Source organism: Sprattus sprattus, assembly GCF_963457725.1.
Source record: "Sprattus sprattus genome assembly, chromosome: 9".
Classification (NCBI taxonomy): domain Eukaryota; kingdom Metazoa; phylum Chordata; class Actinopteri; order Clupeiformes; family Clupeidae; genus Sprattus; species Sprattus sprattus.
In genome coordinates, this window is record NC_137928.1 from 19,389,779 (window position 1) to 19,403,652 (window position 13,874).

At 47.9% G+C, this 13,874-nt stretch overlaps 1 protein-coding gene across 1 annotated transcript in view; it reads right to left on the reverse strand.

Annotated features, from left to right (window-relative positions):
• Window positions 1–10,397, reverse strand: part of brip1 (BRCA1 interacting helicase 1) — a gene marked incomplete at both ends in the record, with an annotated part of 32,045 nt that extends 21,648 nt beyond the window's left edge. The window contains 10 exons of the mRNA XM_080845249.1: window positions 28–182; window positions 467–599; window positions 831–1,030; window positions 1,621–1,842; window positions 4,015–4,308; window positions 8,246–8,407; window positions 8,842–8,987; window positions 9,258–9,461; window positions 10,000–10,111; window positions 10,305–10,397. Coding sequence (XP_080701375.1) covers window positions 28–182; window positions 467–599; window positions 831–1,030; window positions 1,621–1,842; window positions 4,015–4,308; window positions 8,246–8,407; window positions 8,842–8,987; window positions 9,258–9,461; window positions 10,000–10,111; window positions 10,305–10,397 — 1,721 coding nt within the window. The remainder of the gene's footprint in view (window positions 1–27; window positions 183–466; window positions 600–830; window positions 1,031–1,620; window positions 1,843–4,014; window positions 4,309–8,245; window positions 8,408–8,841; window positions 8,988–9,257; window positions 9,462–9,999; window positions 10,112–10,304) is intronic.
• Window positions 10,398–13,874: the final 3,477 nt, after the last annotated feature.

The window sequence follows — 13,874 nt, forward strand, 5'->3', positions numbered from 1 at the left end:
CACACACACACACACACACACACACACCTGCTCTCCTGTCTGTAGAGGTAGTCGAGGACCATGAAGAGGCTCTTGAGGACAGACTGGGTGCTGGAGCTGATGGTGGGGACCGTGACGGTGTCCTCTCTGCCGTTCACCATCCCCACACGCTCCTCCTTCTCCAACACCGCTGCCAGGTTCTTCTGCAGGGCGACAGAGCGGACTGGGGGTGAGTAACGTAAGGAAAGAAAGAGAGAGGGGCCAGGGAAAGAAAACAAAGAACAAGACCAACGGAAAAGGGAAGGAAGAGAGAACAGCAAAGAGGATAGAAAAATATTTGAACGGAGAGGAGAGAAAACTGAGTAAAAGATGAGGGGCATGGATTATGAAAGAGAGGGAGTTTAGATATGAAGAAATCACTCCGTGCACAAAAAGGAGGAAGAGGAGAGAGACAGAGTGTGGGACCGGGCGAGCTGTCTTGTATGACCTGCAGCATGCTGAAGGTGGCTGCAGTGATGCCCATCTGGTGGAAGATGCCCAGCACCTCCTTCCCCGTCCACACCTTACAGGAGCTCTCATACTCCCTCTCCTTCAGGGCACCGCTGCTCTCCTGCACCCAGCTGGACACACACACACACACACACACACACACACACACAAAGTCATCAGATCACTACAAGTGCTGAAGCATCTCCAAGCACAAGAAGCTAAACTGTAACTCTCTAAATGTAGCACGCAATACTGTGAGTCGAGTTATATAAATACATAAATAAAACCATATGGCAGCTGAAGATGGTAGAACAAATAAAAACCAGTAATGTTGTGCTTTGAACCAATCAGCAGCCACGTACTTGGTGAGGCTGCAGCAGAAGGCCAGTAGGGGGTTGTGGTGGACGGGGCGGATGCCGTGCTTCATCATGGACTCCAGGTCCTCCCGGGCGCTCAGCAGATCGGTCTGGTTGAGCGTGTAGCTGGCACTCTCTCGGGCGCAGTCCTCGATGTTGTGGGCCTCATCCAGCACCACGATCTGGCCCTTCAGGTTGATTTCCATCTGAGAGGGGGGGAAGGATGAGGAGGACGAGAAGGTCAGGGGTCACAGCTTAGTAGAGTGTGTCTGTGTGTGTGTGTGTGTGTGTGTGTGTGTCTGTGTGTGTGTGTGTGTGTGCATAGTGTGTGTGCATAGTGTGTGTGTATAGTGTGAGGTTTGTGTGGAGAACTCTGTAACACGTGACCTGAATCCACCAAGAGAAAACTGTCAAAAACCGTGTCATAGACATGTTCTAGTACACAGAATATCCTACCATTAGCCATCGTGACGGTGTCTTGTTACCATTGCTGGGAATTGTCAGACAGCTCTCAAAATTTTAAAACGCTATAGAAGTTAATGTTGCTATGCTACAATGTTAATAAACACTCTTAGCATCCAATATTTTGAAAGTTTCGACAAGGACCAATGGTAACTTGACACTGTTATACATCAAACACATCCCCGAATACCTCATGTCTAAGGCAAAGCAGGCAGGGAGATATGCATTACTAAGAACAATAACGTCTGCCATCTCCTCTCATAAGCTGAGGAATTCCTGGAAGATTAACTTTTAGAGCAGTCCCCCCCCACGGTCCCAACCCCCAATGACTCACACTCTCGCGTATGAGGGGGTCGAGCAAGTAGTTGTACGGACAGAAGACGATGCAGGCTTCCGCCATGAGCTCGCGGGCGGCATAGTAGGAGCAGGAGCGCAGCTTGGTGCCCAGCTTGACCAGCTCCTCGATGTCCCAGGCCTGGTGCAGCCCATGCACCCTCTGCAGCGCGTTCTGCTCACGCATCTTGTGCACGCCGTGGTAGAATCTGCAGCTGTGGCCCTGTCCACAGACACACACACACAGACAGACAAAGCTTTACACATACAGAAAAACACAAGACCACAAGCTGGCTACATACTGTAGTTTTAAAGGGTTAAAAGGGGCCAAGCATGCCATAAGAGATACCACATTTATAAATAGGGTGGCGCTATTACAAACTGAAATGTGAGCACCTCGGATAAGGCTTAATTCAACTGAAATGACGAGGACTAACCATCACACTTGCCATGTTTCACCATCAGTGACTGTACATAAAGCCTCTCTCTCAGGTCTTAAGTCTCCTTGCTGAGAGCTTGCTTTGGCTGTCTGCACCCTGTACTACAGCGTAAGGCAGAGCTTAGCCAGGGGCCCGAGAGCAGGATTAACTCCGATGCCCGCTCACCCTCCTCGGGGAGGTGATGACGGCCGGCTCGGAGGAGTGAAGCCAGTGGAGGCGCTGCCACACAAGTGGCCTCGCAGCACTGATTTCAGCGCTCTCTGGGCCTGCCATGACAGTCTGGAGGGCTTTACAGTGAGGCGATCAGTGGAGTGGAGAGGGCAGGGGGAGGATGGGGAGGTGAGGGATGGGTTGTCTGGTCAGCCAGGGGTCGGGGCTGGGGTGGAGCGGGAGCACATCAGAGACGGTGCCCCGAGGGGACGGCGTTGGGTTTGGCGTGGCAGAATAGCCTGAGCCCCCCCCGTCGCCCTGACCGTTCACCTCAGCCCTTCTTTCATGTCATGCGCGGCACGCTTGAGTTGCCGTGCGGACACCTCCACTGACAGCCTAATGAGCAGCTTGTTATGCGAGCCATGATCTTCATTGCCGTCCCTGCCTCTGGCACAGCCCAGCCACCGCAGACGATAAATATAAAACAAAATCTCTCTCTCTCTCACTCGTTCTCTCTCTCCGACTGGAAACAAAGTGCTTTTGAAGGCCGCCAGACGAGGAAAGTGACAAAAAGCTCTGTGTGACATGACAGCTCGGGGTTTGGGGGGTGGGTATTATCACTTCTAATTGCCGCCCGCAGCTCAGGGTGACAGGGATTTCATTTGCTGACGTTTAAACTGCGGGGTTAGTGTTACAGTGGCGCGATAATCCACTGCCACTGCCTGTCTTCTTCCCCCGTACACCTCTTGTCCAAGCACGAGCAAAAGAGACAGACAGTGGAGAGAAAGAGAACAAGAGAGAGCTTAAAAGCCAAGTCACTGGAGGATGGGATGGGGGAATTAGTGTTGCGTTTGTACTCGTGCCTACAGGGGACGTACAGGAAACAGGGTGTCTGTTTCTGAAGTGGTTGAAAGCGGAGGTCAATCTCAGTTCAAAAGGTTGCCCCCTCCCCCCAACACACTTTAGAACTTCAACTATCAAAAAAGGGGGTAAGAGAGGCTGAACTGGCTGGACCACATCGTACCTGGCCTTAGAGGGGGGAGAGGTCACGACCCGAGCTGTTACCGTTCAGGTTCTCTACAGACACACTAATGGAGGAACTATATGGTACAAATCACAAGAGAAACCTGAGGGATAGTAGCCAGAGACAGGCCCTCCTCAAACTGTGTGAGGAGTCAATGCAATTGGGCCAGCACTGGATTTACATGACTAAAAGAAAATGTGAAACAACAGTGTGACAATGTGATGAATAAAACGTGTAAACAATGTGAGGTGGAGTGTGTGTGTGTGTGTGTGTGTGTGTGTGTGTGTGTGCCCGGTCCTTCTGGACCGCTCCTGCCCTTCTCAGTGTACAAGGAAGAATGCTACAGAGTACCTCATAGTCTAATACGCAAGACCACCAAATCCGATTTTATGTCCAACTTGCCTATTTTCATAAAAAGCTCTGAACACAAAAACATGTGTGACCTATTGCTCATTTGCTCACCAGGCAGACCTGTGCGGTGTGAGCTGTGTTGTGAGTGTTTAGTGAACCGGCTGAACTGAGGCAACCCTGCAGGCATCACTGTCTGGGACTCTTCTGCTCTCACCCTTTCATCTCTACTGAGGGTCCCCACATCCCCGCATGCTGACAGACACACGCAGACAAAAGGCCTGAAAGTGTCTGAAGAAGAGGGGCCCTCTGTCTGCCTGTATGACTGTGCGCGTATGTGTGTGTGTGTGTGTGGAATGGGTCACGTCATGTCTCATGACCCCTGGCCCCGTGCTCTGGGTTTGATTTTTTCGCTTTCGGCGGGACGACTCACGTCCTTGGATTCGAGCAGCTCCTTGCAGCGCTCGTTGCGGTTGGCGTGCGGCGCCACCTCCGGGTGCACGCAGCTGTGGTTGCGGCTGGACAGGATGGTCATGGGCGTGCTGGAGTACAGCGTCCTCTTCAGCTCGTGCGCCACCTGCGTGATCTGCTTGTGCGTGCGCGTGCCAAAGAAGATCTTGGGGATCTTCCTCTTCTCCGCCTCCCCGCCCGGACCCTTCTCTTTATCCCTGGGCTTCTGTCCGCCTTTGGCCTCGGTGCAGGGACACAGAGAACAGGACACGGGGGACTAGGACACAAAGAGAAAGGACATGGACGTTAGGACACATTCAGTACACAGGCAAACAAACTGCCGTAGAGGGGGGTGGGGGGGTTAACAGGGCTATCCATCTCTCCGCTTTATGAGCTGGGTCTTTTGTGCCGGTGAATATATAGATAAACAGAAACAATGGGGGAGATGGCTGCTGCGCTCGGTTCAGGTGACCTCTACTGAGGCTGAAAGCTTAGACGCGGCCATTGTTGGAGACCAAAGACCGAAGACTCTGATTGGCTGGCCGTAATTGCAGTAGATGGTAAGATGGTATTCTCTCACTCTCTCTCACACACACTCACACACACACACACACACACACACACACACACACACACACACACACACACACACACACACACACACACACACAGGCCTGAGGCTGTGCTGTAACCAATCCCCCATTCTGTATGAGTGGCTTTAAGTGGGCCACTTTCTCCCCATTGAGCGGCATGTCAAACACACCTCAGCCACTCATGTCAGCCCTCGGCCGGTGCCAACTGCCAAGCGGGCACGCTGCCTTCACAGCCCCTAACCGCACCGTTGACATACAGCCCACCGGAGTGCCATGACTAAATTCATCGCACCACAGAACAAGATTGTTTAGGACTGACAATGCAAGGAACTGGCTAAAATACTGATACAAAACTTAGGAGTCACAAAAGGATCTGGTCAAAGTAACTTACTGATTGCAAAACCAGTCTTTTTCCCACAACCATTTCCTGAACAGGGAAGAATTATGAGTTTCCTTTTTGTGAAAGTGGATTTTTCTCTCATCATTTTTGCTTGGTGAAAAGCGATCCCCTGCCGATGAATCTAATTGGCACCTGCTGAAAAGGCCCAGTGGGCTTAGTGCTGGTTCAGCCGGCTCAGTAATAACAAACCATCGACACCCTCAGCCTGTTGCTCTTTTTCCACAGCTTCTCCCGCCTTTCAGCTAAAGCCGCGGCGGTAAGATTAGCCTTTATAAACAATTGGCCGAGTCAGGGCGCGCGTTACACCTCAATACCAGGGATCAAGCTGTCTCTTAGCCCTCGCCTCACTGAGGATGTGGGCTCTGGTTACCCGAACTCCTTTCTCAGCCGTTGTTTGCCATTAAATATTACAATGCGTGATAGAATGGAAGCTGAATGCAAACTGAATGCAATCGCTCGCTTTCGCTCTCTCTATCTTTCTTTTTTGTCTCCCTGGTGAGACGTCCCTCTGAGGGATAAAGGCCGTGCTGATTTGCCAAATAAACAGAGAGCTCTGGAGAGAGAGGAAGAGAGAGAGGGAGAAAGAGAAAGAGAAAGAGAGAGGGGGAGAAAGAGAAAGAGAGAGGGAGAGAAAGAGAGAGGGAGAAAGAAAGGGAGAGAGAGAGTGAGAGAGAGGGGTTAGGGTTACTGGCTTGGTGGAAGAGTTACGCAGCCACACCCCCAACTCCACGCAGACCCCCTCCCCGAACAAAACAAAAAAAGAGAGAAAAAGATAGATCGCCTTACCTGCTGCTAACACATTAAATAGCCAGGTCCAAATATGCTGCTTTCTGTGCTGAATAATAACTTATTCATCGGGAAGGTGGGAGGGTGGAGGGTAGGGGATGGTGCGGTGTGTGTGTATGTGTGATGAAGGGGAGAGAAGGCTCGTCTTGTGAATGGGGGCCCTTGTCAGCAACGGCGCAGGAAACAGCTGACGCAAGGCTATCCGCTTACAAGCTCCCTGCCACCGTTTCGGCCCCCGCCGCCCTCCCCCCGCTCTCCGAGCGACCAGGAGACACCCCTGGAATGCAGATAACGGACGCCGCTGGCCGGCCCCATCACCCTGGACACATCCGCACTGAATATCGCATTCTTTCACTCTCCTACACCCCTTTCCCACCCAAACTCGACCCCCTAACTCCATATCACATAAAGCAGCACTGACTTCAATCAGATTTCATAAGGGACCAACAGTGGGGGGCTTTGTGCGGGAGTGTCAGCCTTAACGTGTCAGGCCGCGGTGCTGAATGAAGGGGAGCAGTGGCACTGAACGGACCCAGCCAGAGCAGCATCCACGTCTCCTAGACATCTTAAAGGCAGCCTCCATATTAGGTTCTCTTAAAAGGTATAGATATCGACACGCCAAGGGCCTATGCCAGGTTCACTCTCCCTCAATCTCACCCTTATTCTCTCTTTCTCTGGAGAAGGTGTGTAACAAGATCACCATTTCATTCTGGCTGGGCTGAGCGCGCGCACACACACACACACACACACACACACACACACACAGACACACACACACACACACACACACACACACACACAGACCCTCCGGACGGCCGAGAGTGCCCGCATGGCTGTGAGAAACGTGGTTTTCACACAGCCGAGGTGTAGAGAGCAGGACCTGTGTTGGGTTGCACCGGCTGAGCCGCCGCGAGCCGGCTCTGGTGGCGCGGCACAGGGAAGCAGCACAGCGAGTGGCTTCTTGCGTCTCGGTGCCAGCAGAAGGCTTGGCTTTCAGCAGCCGGCCAGGTGAGAGGGAGGGGGGTGAGAGGTACTCTGAAGCCTGGCACCGGTGCTGGGACACCTGAGAGAGTGAAATCTCACACTGTCGCAGCTGGGCCCCGGCTCCCCTCCTCACTCCTCTACCTGCTGAATGAGCTTCCAGGGGGTACTCAGGGGCTGACCAGCCTCTCCGCTTTTCTTCCATGGTTGCCCCCAAAGACCTCCAGAGCCCCACAGAGACCCCCACCTTCACCCCCCGCCCCTCCGAAAGCCTCCCAATCCCATAGAGCACCTGTTTGTCCCCCCGAGCGCGGTCACCAGTGGGTGAAGTTCCATTCAATATTTATCCCGGGCTTTCACAGATCACTGCCAAGCAAGGCAAACCTCTTAATTAAACTGGAGCTCGCTTCAAAGGGCCCATTGAAGATGTCAGTCAGCGCTCACGGGAGGGAGGCGCGGTGTCGGGTGAGAGAGTGAAACCCGAGGCGACCCTCTCTCCACACTCTCTCCGTCTCTCTCTCTTTTTCCCTCACCTTCTATCTCTCATTTTCTCTCTTTCCCCCACCTCTCCACAGCCAGCAAAGGGCCCGGCCGACCCCACAACCCCGTCCCCCGCCCCCACCGCTCTGCCTGCTGCACCCCCACTCCACCCCCCTTTGTAACAGTCTGCCAATCCGCAGGAACGTGTAACACTAGTCATTCCCGGCTCCTTTTGTGGCCGTTGTAAGCAATATGTTCTCCTGTGTGATGGGTGAGCACATTGACACAGATTCCTTTCAGCGCGGCCTCCCTCCATACCTGGGGTGTTTGTTACAGCGCGTCTGATTGAGCCCTGGGCCCTTTCTGCGCGATAGGGATCACAGCGGGAGGCTCAGCCTTCTTTTCCACAGGTATGATATGACGAGCTGCTTGCCACCGCCATCTCGGCTAACTTAGAGCACAAAGCCTTGGATCATGAAAACATTCTGCAGCAGATTAATGAGAGGCCCCAAATGCCTTTAATTAGCTGCCTTTCTGCCTCACAGGCTTTCTAAGTGTGTTCTGGAAAACCCTGTGTTTCCTCAAAGCTGGCTCCTAACACTTTGCACTTATAAACATGGCATCAAGTTCAACAATCAACCATTAAGAAGAAACTGTAGCAACAGTCTAATATCAAGACAGGCAGCCCAGATTACATGTACCAAAATTTCACATATTTGTTTGTCTCTTCTGTACCATACATCATGAAATCCAGAGGGGAGAAAATATGAAAGAGTGGACTCTGCTGCCATCTACTGGACTAAAAAAGGTATTTCACAAAGACTCAACCAACCAACCCAACCTGGTTCAACTCAATCAATGTTGTATTAAATGTATTTTTTTTGTCATGCATCTAACATTATACCCATCAACAAAGTCCATTCACGCCTCTGCCTCTTTTTCTACATCTACAACAGAATGACCACAGTACTCACACAGCACTCTGGTGAAGGCAGGGCTCCTCGTGCTCGGGCCTGGGTACTCAGCTCCATGGTCCAGCAGTGGGCCCTGGGCACCTGCCTCTCTGCCTCAGACTCGTCATCGATGAAGATCACACCACGCTCTTCACCACGGTCCATGCACCTCCGCTTACTGGTCTGTCGGGAAACAAGGGGAAGGGATGAGTACACCAGGGCTCCTGAAGGACATTTACAGATAGGCATTTAAGAAACATTTCCGTGTCTTTCAGGCTGGCTGACACATTTAGTGTGTAGTAGAATGTGTAGTAGATTTTAGCTTATGGATGTTTATACAACTTGTAATTTTATTTCACAATAGGTTGAATCTTTTTTTCTGCCACATTTAAGTCGCTATACAACTAACAACAATACTTTTATTGTGAATGCCTGATCAATCAAGAAAAAATATTTGCTCAAAAAGCCTGAAGTGAACACAATTAGCCTACAGTGTCGGCTATCCACATTTCCTGTGGTCATTTTTCTCAATGGAACGGGCCGCATACATATACACTGAACACAGCACATTGGAGGTTGAAGGAGAACCTTGTGGTTGCACATAGTGTACTCCTTACCCTCTGGTCCATGGGTGGAGTGCGGAGGCGTTTCTTATCGGTCTGGAAGTCATCATCCTTGTCCACACTGGTGTTAAAGGAATCTTGTAGCTTCACGGAAAGCTTCGAGGCAAGAGATGCAGGTTTCTTGGCCTGGTGGTCCTTCTCTGAATGCCAGAAAAGGAACATCAGCCGAACGGGCGAACCATGCAATCGCCTAAACTGTCCCCATATGTAATGTCCCTTTAAATAGATCACTCTATATGAATCTGAAAATTAACCTCATCAATTATGAACGCAACCACCACCTCGTAAAAAAAGCATTGTCATTCTCAAACAAAGCAGTCTCATTAGTACTGAACTGTATTCAAACAGATGTAGTCATCTATTGCACATCAAGCATCACATTCAGCGTCAGCCTCATTTTGCCACAATACCTTTCTCTGCAGAATGAGAGCTACATGCTGCTGCTTCTGTGTCCGGGCCTGTGAGGTCCACTACAACCTTGTTAGTTGGTGATGCATTGGTGGGAGTGGTTGTTCTTGCTAACCCGCTATGACAAGCACATTGGCAAGGTGTGGCAACATCTGGCTTCTTACAGGCTGTAGAGGGGCTTCCACTGCTCTTAGCTGGGTCCTTAGCTGTGGACCACCACAACTGGTTCATGAACATTATTTTGCACAACAAAATTTGGATTTATAATGAACATTTATGAGCAGAGGGACAGCTACAAATAACATAAAGCAAACTGAACTATCAATGAAATAATGCTGTAGCCTGTTGATGTGTTACACAAGGCATTAAAAGACTAGCCAGCTAACTACCTAAAAAGCATGCAAAACCCTGCCTACACTACGCACTCAGCTGATAATGATAAAAGCTTGCGTACATGATAGCTGACGTCGTTTGGAGGTATAGCTAGTGATATCATGCTGTGAAAACATTCATAATTTTAAAATACATTTTTTGCAGGGTGTTCCATCCTGGACCACAGAGCTACACAGACAGTGCATAGCAATTTCCCTGTTGGGGTCAATAAAGTAATCTATTTAACTAACTATAGACTGGGCGGCTAGAGGAAACAACAGGTGTTTTTTATCTGTCCTATACATAACCATCTAAATTAAAATCTTCTGAATACCTGTGGAAACTGCTGGTGTGAGGTTGAGTAGTGCCTACCGTACTGCGCCTGCTGCCAGGCTAGTGTTGAGCACAGAAGAGCCAGACTCTTCCCACTCCCTGTTGGGCTCTCCAGGAGACTGTGCTGTCCATGGTTCAGACCGCGGACAATCTGAGTAGAGTTACAACATCTTTTTTTGAAAATGGTATTGGCCAAGCACAGACAATCATGCCAACAGAGCTACTCAGACAGAATACTTCAATAACTGTCCATGTACACATTACAATGACTGCATTCTAATGTGTTTGACAACACTGCATATTAACATGTAATGCTATGTAATGTGGCACTTTTATACACTCACTGAGTTCATCATGGCAAGCTGAGAGGGATAAGCCTTGCAGGGGAAATTAATCTTCACCCCACCTATGGTGTACTCCACAGCAGAAGTGGCCATGATCGCCCTGTTGAAGAGATCACCTTGTGTGAAGTTTAGATCACAAATTGTTCGATACAAAAACTCGCCAGCTATAATTTCAATATTGGACATTTAATCCGTGAAAAACATGGAAGATACTAAGAAATCTTATTTGGCATTTCATCCATCATTTATAAGGACAAACACTGACATACATTATATGAACAGCAGAAAACTACGATGAAAGTTACATAACAGGATAAGATTTTGTGGGGATGTCTGTACCATCACATGATCACTCAGAGACTGTATTTTACTGTTTGTCCGTCTTGTTTCAGATAGGGTGACATTAGCTTACTTAGTCCATGTAGTCAATGGGTCACATGAGTGCAACACTTGTCTGGTCATTTACGTTAGTTTATATCAGGCCTTTAGTATTCAGCAGCCGGGGCAGAAACACCTCCCTGAACATCTCTGATTACGGTAAAGGGGGGAATAGTTCAAAGTCATTTAGCTACAGCTAGCTATTATTAACTGGCAACGTCCAAGATGATGTTAAATTGTCATGTTAGTCACCTTACCTAGCTAGTAAATTAACGTTTAATGGGATTAGGCTTGATATAAGATGCACTGTTAAGAAGTTAGCAGAATATATCCTAGCAAAGGACCATATCTACATTACGCTAAGATTAAATGGCTAATATACATCAGGTCTGAGTACATTCATTGTCGTCAAACGTATGTGCCGTCTTTACATTTAGGGTAGGCTCGTGCTACCAACACAATTTAGATAGCTGCCCAGTTATGTTGCTGGAATAATTAAGCTAGGCATGTTAGCCGACCTGCAGACGGATGCCAAACGTCACGTAGGCTACTGATTGAAGCTGGTTGCTTGAAACATATACACAGTCGCGCTCAACAGTCTGTTTACCTTTGTATGTGTAAAGGGAAGAGTGAAGAAACCGCTTAAATGATATTGCAGTATAAAAATGTCATCATTTTCTGCGAGTTTGGTTACATAGTCATACGTGCCACATACATTCCCGCCCTGCTTGGAAGTTGTATGAACCAATCAGAGTGCACGTAACGTAAGCATCAGGTAATATCCCACCAATAGCAAGAGGACCTGACCTACACTCATCGTTTACTTAGGTTCATTACCTGGCTCCGATTTATTTAGTTTTTGAGTTTGAGCTTGACTTGTGCTAAATCTGTTTCTGTATACCAAGTGTCAGGAGTGTCTTTAAACAATTATGTGAAAACCACTATTTATGCGTAATTTATTGAAAGTGGGTTAAATAGCCTAATAGACTATCAGCAATCATGTAAGATAATTCCTACGTATGTTTATATATTGTTTAGTAGGCCTAATAAATGACCATTAAGGCATTGATTTGATCTTTTAGGATATCCAGAATTGCATTCTTACCAGGAACAAGTGATGTCACTTTGTCCATTTGTTGACATCTGCAATTGCATTGCTTCTAGTCATTATTCTAATTGTAGATCTCTGAAATTACATTTTTACTAGTCATAATACCAATTGTGGATTTACAAAATGGTCACAGTGTATTTTTGGTCATTCAAAGAATGTTTTTTTCATTAATCTGATAGTAAAGTTATGGCTTATTTGATTGTAGATATCTGAAAGGGGAGTTTTTCCTAGTAAGAATTCTGTTGCAGATACCCTGAATGTTCATTCTGGTTATCACAAATGTGAGTGTGGATATCTGAAATTGAAAGCCCAATACATGAATGGCAGAAGTGACATAATTTGTCCTTGCAAGAATGTCATTGTGGATATCTGATATGCTCTTTTTGACAAAGAAGAAGAACTGAGTTTTATCATCTATATAATAATAATAATATATATCAAGTCTAGCTATTAAATATTAAAACGGCCTACAATCAAAGTTGTAGATCTTAAAATACAATTTGTACTAGTAAGAATGTTATTGTGGATATCTTTAATTACCATTCTGATTAGTGAGGAAGATATTTTGATTAGGAGAAATGCTATTATGGCATATTATCTAAAATGTAATTAGGAGTGTGGTTCAATTAAATGTTAAAATGCCATATGATGTCCTCATGTCCTCTTCAACAGTGGCATGGTTAACTATGAGGGCTTGAGCCATAGTCTTAGTTAGTAAAACTTGGTTAGGGAACCTTATCCTACTCTCCTTCCAGTTATTTATAAGGTATCATGACCATACAGATGTGTAACAAGTAATGTATCAACATATTTGTATTTTATTGATGCACACTTACATTGTGTATGTCACTCTCTGGTTGAAATTCAATTTCTTTTCTGATTGGTGAGAAGACAATGGCAGATTGAAATCCCTCATCTGCCCACTTGTGATTGGCTCATTTTTATAATGAAGATGTGAGAGGCTGCCAAGTGGGCATGAACCAAGTCTGGCTTTGCCTAGGCAGCATGACATGTTCATGCAAGCCTACTGTAAAGCAGGATATGTACAGCAACAACCTGTCGCCTCAATCACGGTAAAATATAAGGTAGGCTACATAATCAAAATTGGAAGATAATCATTCAAATGTATTTCACATGTTGTTACTATTATAAAGATGCTCGCCTCTCAAGTCATTTCAAACTGAGGATCATGTTCCCTGTGAGGTAATGTTAATGTTAAGGTTAATGTCACTGTGTATTTTCCTTGTGTTTTAGCGTCTATGCCTACCATTACTGTGTTGTGTTCGCGTATAAAACCCTCTGCCTTCCCTGCCTTCGATATCAGTTGTCTGATTGCTTTGTTGTGGCATTAATAAACAACAAGACGCCAAAGAGAAGCCGTCAGTCTGTTCTTTTGCTACACTGGTGTCAGAAGTGGGATTGAGCACCACCTAGAGGAACAGAGATTGAAGAACTAATTGGAGAGCTGCACCAGGGTGGCGGAAATACATTATTTCAACAGCCTTAAAAAGGCTAGATCCGGCTGTGTCCCTGCCCCAGAACCAGCGGGAGGAGTCGGCGGATGATGCCAGTGTATTCCGACCCCGTGAACAGTAGAGGAGCAAGCCACTTGTCCCAGTGCCTCAACAGGGATCCCGCTATAACCGTGCCAGGACTGGGGACTTGGCGTGCCAGCGTGTCTGCAGTGGATGGAAAAAGCTGTTGCACTGGGACCCTGTCTATAGGGCCTGCTGAGGTGGTGTCTTGGGCAATGCTTTGAGTTGCTGAGGACTCCTGCTAATGACATGGAAAGTCATGGCACTCTGATCAGAGGGCTGGCCCTACCTCTAGCGGGGTGCCAGCAGACACTGCCTCCATCAACCAGATGATGTTGACCCTGATTGACTGACCATTGTGATGGGCCTGGTCATGTGGCCCATGATTGCCCAGCTCCATCACCGAAAGCTGCTCAACCATTTGGTAATGACAGCAGAGCGGTGAAGTGAGGGGACTGCCACTCTGGTCTCTGGCCTTATGGGTCACATAAAGAACTGTACCTGCCAGCTCAATGCTCAACCCTGCTGGGCCCTGGTGGACACGGG